The following is a 6,651-nucleotide window of genomic DNA, read 5'->3' as shown; positions in this document are numbered from 1 at the left end:
TCATGTCGCGCTTTTCTGGATTGGAATAATTCATTTTTACAATAAAACTAACTTAGATTTCTAAGTTGAATTTAAACTTGAATGTCCAAAATTGAAAGATGTTGTTATTATTTGTCATACCCGCGAAAAATTGCAAACATTTTTCCAAAGCTCCGCTGCAATTTTGTTTGCCCTTAGATTTGCGAATGGAAACTGTATGACTATCGGAGCCAAAAATCGGTGTATGAAAACTGAAACGTGTGCCTTCCCCATTCCGATCGGTACGGATCCGATTGTTTGGGGGCATCGACGGAAGGTACTCTGATCGGATAAATGTGTCCCGGCGTTTATTCGAAAATAATGGATGGCAAAAAAACGATTTTTTGAACAAACTACCACTAAGAAAAGTTGTTGGTAAAAGGAATTCCTAGCAGGTGAGCGCGTTGTTAAACGCACATGCTCTAAGCGTTTGGCTAATGTTCCGCGAGGGCCTGAGGCGTTCCTGATTAGTTAAAATTGTATAAACGTTTTTTTAGAGACATGCATGTACTATCCAAGAGTTTTCCATACCGAAACTTCTTAACTTCAAGTGTACTTTAAGTTAACGCAACAGCCAACCACCTGGGGATTTGCGTGTCTTCAAACGACAAGGTAACTAGTTAATTACCAATAAACTTTGCACAGTGATTCCTGCTATATTTTCTCTCGTAATCTTTTGCAGCTGACCGCTTTGAACGGATATGCTATTTAGCTTCAGCCTCACTGTATGGACTGCACTTTAACCTGAAAATGTTAACTATGAAGCTTTACAGTGAATCCAAACGCGCAAAATGAATGAGAATGTGGTGTGACTCACCGAACTTGAATATATCTACTAAAGGTTAATTCAATAAAACTGTTAAAATGTGAGCCAAATATCAATTGGAAAAATTACTTCCATCATATAAAATACCGAAAGCTGATGGAGAAAACAAACAGAGGTGACAGCGTGGTGACAGCAATCATATGAGAGAAATCACAGAATATCCCCCTAAAGAACTGCTGTTATGAATTTTGAATGTCAATTTAGCTGGCCACCAAGCGTTGGGCGCCCGAAACTCGATGGAATGTGACGAATTTATCGGGTATTTGATTGTATTGCATTCATCACGTTTTATCAGGCCGAAAACTGCAAGCTTGATTTACAGTTATCAGCCTAATAAATATATCAAGTCAATAAAAGAAAACGTATTATGTAATTTTTTATTAAATACGTAGTCAGCAAATCAGTTACAACTTTTTTTTGTTGCTTTCTGAACTATTCGCAACAAATATTTGYTCCCTTTGTCGGGATATTTTCTGAAAGATGATTGATTTGCTCGGCTCTGAAACAACAATGTGAYAWATGAATTTTCTGGCATTGCTTAAAAYCATTTGTCACTTGAACAATTTCACTGATTGTTTTCCTCAATGTTAATTTTRCTTTATAAATAATGCAAGTTTTAAKAAATTTCAGCAACYATTGCACTSCCCATAAGRAACGTTAACAATCATTTTATGTATTTTAGTCATTATATTATCCAACTTTCTCAGATATTCGCAAATTGAWGAAGAAGCACAGTGTTGTGGCCTCACTCAATGATAAWTTAATCAAATTAATTTCTTAACCGYATATTAATTTTATARCTACGACTAAATGGAAAATTACACGACAAAATTTCAGCTATGACAATCTCAAGAAAATTTCTTTACATGCCAAAGCCCTAGTGCCCCAATTTTTTWAAATTTKGTTTATWTCTGTTTGGTTGTTTAATTATTTTATMCTACACAGTAAGTTTATCTGGAACCGGYTATGTTGCATCAWTATGCGTTTCTGTATAGAGGAAGAGCATAKCAACTTAACCCTATTTTGCTACCATTACCAGGGGGGATATTCTGTRGTGWCASTTGTGTTTGTTTTAATGTGTTTSTAGGTTATTGTTTCRCAAACAGAAAATATAAAGTGRGTAAATTGAAGGAATAAAGTACTTCCCAGAAGATTAGCTACGATTTATTGACTTTAAAAATGTCTGTGGAGCAAACAGCTTGCGAAGGTAAAGCTGATTACATCGTAGATAATCAAATTTCATAACCTATAAAGTAGATGTTGCAGATCTAAAGGCCTTTGAGAGACGTCTTACCGAAGTTATAGCTTGCTTACATCCTTCGACTACCAGGTGGAGAAGTAAATATTATTTTATGTTGATAATAAGCTAAGTATGCCATAAACGAAATCTAAAAGTATGCCATAAACGAAAAAATCAAAGAAACACCATTATTATAATATGGTTGGGATAATGAAGACCGTGACAGTGATGCCCGTCCAACTCATTTTTTGTTTTCTGGTAGCCCTAGATTATCGGAAAGCAATTTTAATGGTACCAAGTATTCCTTAATTAGTAATCCTTTACAACACGTTCTCCTGTCGTCCACGGGAAAACTGAATATCTGGAGAAAGCTGTCGATTTCAGCGTTTTGTTAATTTTCAATAATTAATTTAGTTTTGTTTCAAGAAAATGGTACCATAACTTTATTTGGTCAGTCAGTAATTAAATTTTCATGTACTGTACGTTGTAGTATAACTCTTTACCAGTAAAATACAGCCTCAAAGAAGTCTCCGACGTCTCAAGAAAAATGTGTTTAGAATCTGGCAAGAGTCCTTTTTACATAACAAATAGGAATGACCAGAAAGTTATGAATATCTGGAACTAAAATTTATACCACTTATAAAGTATACAGACACCTTCAAAACAAGTTATAGTGCCAAAACCAAATTTAATTATAAAAAATTTTACTTTCATCTATTTAGTGCCCGGAAAAAATCTAATCTAATCCGACTGCACTAATTGTTCCATTGAAGGATATCCAAGCCACTTCCTAGTAATTTGGGTGCGAATCTGCTGGATCAGCAATAAATTATGACCGAAGACCGATTCATTGTATTTCGGATTTAAAAACATATTTCACGACTTTTATTTACTTACTATACTGTTGTACGTAGATATTCGTACTGCTTTTATATATTTTTGTATATCTTTCTTTTTGGTTTTTAGTTGTACTGGCAGTAATATCAGTATGCGTTGCTACAGGCGGTAGTCAATGGATTTTTGATCCTGAAACCCGGATAGTGTCACTTTCGCAATCGCTAACCAACCATCCATTTTTTATTTTATCTACTGTCATCCTTGGTAAGTGTTAATAATATACAAATATAATATTAAAATACTGTATTTCGTTATATGATATTTTTAAGTTGAACGATTAAGTCACCCATGTGTCGCAGGGTAAAAATTAATGTATACAGTTTTTTAGCAGTTGGATTCGGTTATTTAATCAGCCCTGTTGCTTTGGCAATTAATTTAAGGGTTCAGGACAGTGGCGAATCCAGGATTTTGATCTGGGGGGGGGCTTATAAAAAGTTACATCGTTACATCGACGCACAGTGGGGTATATAGTTTTCTGATCGAAATTGTTTCTTAATCAGATATTTCTTTAAAACGTTAATAATAGTGACCATAAACAGCCGGCCCAGAGAAATATAATTTTTCAAACGCTTAATTTGAATTTTTCGAATTTTTTAAACCTGATAAATTCTCTCTCTGGAAAGGCCCCGGTGTCTTTTAATTAGCTCGTTGCATTCCTTGTCTCCTTCCGATGAAAATGATGTATCACTCGAGGTATTTTGAGGAAATTGAATTTTTTGGAAAAATCGACCTCTTACCTACCCTGATGAAATTTTCGACCAAAAATCAGAATTTTGCAATCGCGTTTTTTGGCCTGATTGGATTCTTTCCGACCTAAGAAGTTGCCCAATAGCGAACATGAAAGTTGTGGGTCGAAAATAAGAAAGATATCGTCCGTTGAAGATTACGACCGTTCAAAAAATCTGCCGGCCAGCGCTCATTTTGATTTTCAACACACCTTGATGCCTTTCTATGGAAGATCCCAATGGAGAAATAAAGAAAGGAACAAATATGATTGTGTTATATGAAAATATTCAGACACTGTACCAGTTTTTTTTATTTTGGCCAACAAGAAGCAAAAAATTGCAAATTTTTCACCGTAAAAAATCTGAATGTTTACTTCTAAAAAGTCATGTTGATGGCGCCCCCCTACAAGTTAGAGCTAAATTAATATGTTTTTCAATAACAGAACCCTCATAATATTAGCGCTAAACCTAGGTTAAGGTTTGCTTAGTTTTTATAAATAATTATTTGGAATAATTTTGCTTCATATGTGACAAAATATTTAATATTTTTCAGTGATAATTTTACTGCTGGGTGTCCATAAAAGAGTAATCGCTGGATCTATAATCACGTCGCGCACGAGGGAAGTGCTAAGGGATTTCAATATGTCTTGCGATGACACAGGAAAGCTTATACTTCGACCAAGGCCTACAAATATTACATGATGCTTATTTAAATTAAAAAAATGTGTTCATATTGTGTAACCACAAAAATATTCACTAAACAGATTTGAGTTAAATAAATGCGCCTTTTACCTCCCGCAGGAGCAACATGAAAGTAGCGTCTGACCCAGAATGGGCGGCTGAAAATAAACACTTGCCAACCCGCTCGGCAAGTGTGGCGTTTAAATGGACTCGTCAGTAAGGCCGTTTTATTGGATTATGTAGCATGTTGATAGTCAGTTGCTGGATTGTTTATATTTCTCTGGAGAATTCAGCACAATGCGGTGTTGCCAAGTATTTCACCCATTTATTAACAGTTTATATGTAACAATGAATATAAAGTATTATTTCAAAATGAATGAACCACTTAATTCAGTTTGTGTTAGCATGGTAGCTAGTGCCTATATAACCCTATCTAACCCAAATTGAATGAATCTACATGGTGGTTCATCCAAGGAAACAGTTTTCATTAACTTAAAATATTTTGCGCAGTTTGGCAACACCGCTTGAAATTTATCATGAGAGCGGCCATTTTCCTTAAAGTTTGTAAATGTTTTTTGACTTAATTTATGGATCCTTCAGGAAAAATTTTCACTGAGAGTGCTTAATTTGAAGTGATCTTTAAGGCAAGAATAGAGAAAACTACAAATTCCGAGAACCTCAAACGACACCATCACCCATATCCATACCAGAGACAAGAAATAATTATCCCTTGTCTCTGGTACATACTAAACGAGTGCCACAGATGACAAAGTGATAACTTTTGTGATCTGTGCGTATCTGTCTATTTCTCTTTATCTTTGGTGCGAATAACCTACAATAACACTATTTTGGATTTAGATAAATTTAGTTAAGAAACTGCAGTGTTTTTGCTCAAAAAGCTAACTAATCTAATCTAAAAATCTACCCACAAATCTGACTGTGACAGTGAGTGTGCGCCTTTCTACGCAGATACCCCTTTTATGAAAGTTTTCCATTTATAGCTTGTTTGATGTTACAAGTTAATCAAAATTGCAAAGAGCAATGGATGAGTCCCCAGATAGTAAAAAAGCATGGGCTCTTTCACAGAAAATATTTCCAATTTTAAACGACTTTAGTACATGCAACCAAGAAGATACTTTTTTTAAATCCCAGTTTGAGGAACTGTGTAATTATATGCAAGCGAATGGCTTGCAAGATTTCCTTCAACAACTTATCATTAACCAAGTGGAAAAACGATTTCGCGATGAAATCGTTCCTGCATTTTGGTCATATTTTCAGAAATCGGAACTCCACAATAAAGACCTTAATCAGTTCTATAATGCAGTCAAATCACTCTATGACAATTACAAAGAGATGGATAAAATTACGTCTGGACTGGAGCTTTTTAGACAATGTACACATGTTACAAAAATACCCTACAATGAGAAAACCATCAATAATGCTTTAAAGTTAATTTTAAAAGCGACCGTCTTGGCCCAATCGCCTCTGAATTATCAGGCTGTTACTCTGAGTTTTTATGAGACAGCTTTAAGAATCGAGGATGTAGACAGCTATCTTGGATTTGATTCTGGACATTGTGCGGCTTGTGATCAGGACAGTTGCAATTGCTTGCATTTATTGCAGGAAACAAATCGGTAAGTAAATACCTAGATGATGTCTGAGGAAAACAGTAATCAAAATAAAACTCCGAATATTCAGGGTGTCTGCAAAATGTATGTACAAAATCCTACCACAGATTCCAGGGGTGTAAACACGATGATTTACTACCCTAATTTGTCTAATCTACGGTTTTCAAAGTACAGGGTGTAAAGCTAAGATCAAAAAAATAAACTTGATTGTGGTGTGGGGGGTTTTAGGGGGCGATAAATTAGAATGCGCTAAGATTTTCCATGACCATTGAATAAGCCGCCGTCAGAGATATGCGAATTTTATTTAATAATAATAATAAAGGATGTTTTTTATAGGTATAGAACTTTAAACTGAAATAAAACTCACTAGTCATGATATGGGTAAATGTCGCCGCGGCTCGCTCGAACTAACAGCAATCTGGAAGTCCAATTTTCGACCGCTTCCAAACTTCTGCTAGACCATAAAGCACAAAAAATAGTGAGTTTTTCTATAACGGGGTCAAGGGCGGATCCAGGGGGGGTCATGAGGATCATGATCATTCAATTCTCTATCCAACGATGCCAAAACGAATGGTTCTTGAGAAACTTCGAAAAAAGCAGCGTCATGTTCAAGTGGATTTTGCAACTCAAAAAAAA

The 6,651-nt window shown here is 35.3% G+C and overlaps 2 protein-coding genes and 1 long non-coding RNA gene across 9 annotated transcripts in view; all 3 read left to right on the top strand.

Moving 5' to 3' along the window:
• The first annotated feature begins 127 nt into the window (after window positions 1-127).
• Window positions 128-950, top strand: LOC125505513. The gene is made up of 2 exons (XR_007282233.1): window positions 128-413; window positions 516-950. It is a non-coding gene; the product is annotated as an uncharacterized LOC125505513 (long non-coding RNA).
• Window positions 951-1,889: 939 nt separating this feature from the next.
• On the top strand, window positions 1,890-4,486 carry LOC109536183 (nuclear envelope phosphatase-regulatory subunit 1). Of its 2 annotated transcripts, none has more exons than XM_019902291.2 (4): window positions 1,890-2,051; window positions 2,102-2,182; window positions 3,051-3,185; window positions 4,260-4,486. In XM_019902291.2, exons 1-4 carry the CDS (start codon window positions 2,024-2,026, stop codon window positions 4,406-4,408), a joined length of 393 nt encoding a protein of 130 aa, XP_019757850.1. In that variant the 5' UTR covers window positions 1,890-2,023; the 3' UTR covers window positions 4,409-4,486. The 2 variants fall into 2 exon arrangements, with proteins under 2 accessions (XP_019757850.1, XP_019757851.1); XM_019902292.2 differs by having other exon boundaries at window positions 1,895-2,051; window positions 2,111-2,182.
• Window positions 4,487-5,164: 678 nt separating this feature from the next.
• Window positions 5,165-6,651, top strand: part of LOC109536152 (anaphase-promoting complex subunit 2) — a 23,640-nt gene continuing 22,153 nt past the window's right edge. For 3 of the 6 annotated variants that reach the window (XM_048669487.1, XM_048669486.1, XM_048669485.1), the window contains exon 1: window positions 5,172-6,021. In XM_048669487.1, the coding sequence (XP_048525444.1) occupies window positions 5,429-6,021 (593 nt within the window). In that variant the 5' untranslated portion in view covers window positions 5,172-5,428. Of the gene's footprint in view, window positions 6,022-6,651 lie in introns of all 6 variants that reach the window. The other 3 variants (XM_048669488.1, XM_048669491.1, XM_048669492.1) reach the window with 3 other exon arrangements.

Source organism: Dendroctonus ponderosae, unplaced genomic scaffold (assembly GCF_020466585.1).
Source record: "Dendroctonus ponderosae isolate FM_Combo_2020 unplaced genomic scaffold, Dpon_F_20191213v2 Dpon_F_20191213_8, whole genome shotgun sequence".
In the NCBI taxonomy this organism is placed as follows: Eukaryota; Metazoa; Arthropoda; class Insecta; order Coleoptera; family Curculionidae; genus Dendroctonus; species Dendroctonus ponderosae.
The sequence above is the reverse complement of the archived record's forward strand: the minus strand, read 5'-3'. Positions and strand labels throughout refer to the sequence as shown.

What these genes read in the sequence shown, in the direction of transcription:
- LOC109536183 (XM_019902291.2), top strand. Translation starts at nt 2,024, where the DNA reads ATGTCTGTGGAGCAAACAGCTTGCGAAG. An exon ending in GGAGCAAACAGCTTGCGAAG is followed by an intron (nt 2,052 to 2,101) that starts GTAAAGCTGATT and finishes CCTATAAAGTAG; the next exon opens with ATGTTGCAGATCTAAAGGCC. An exon ending in TTCGACTACCAGGTGGAGAA is followed by an intron (nt 2,183 to 3,050) that starts GTAAATATTATT and finishes TTTGGTTTTTAG; the next exon opens with TTGTACTGGCAGTAATATCA.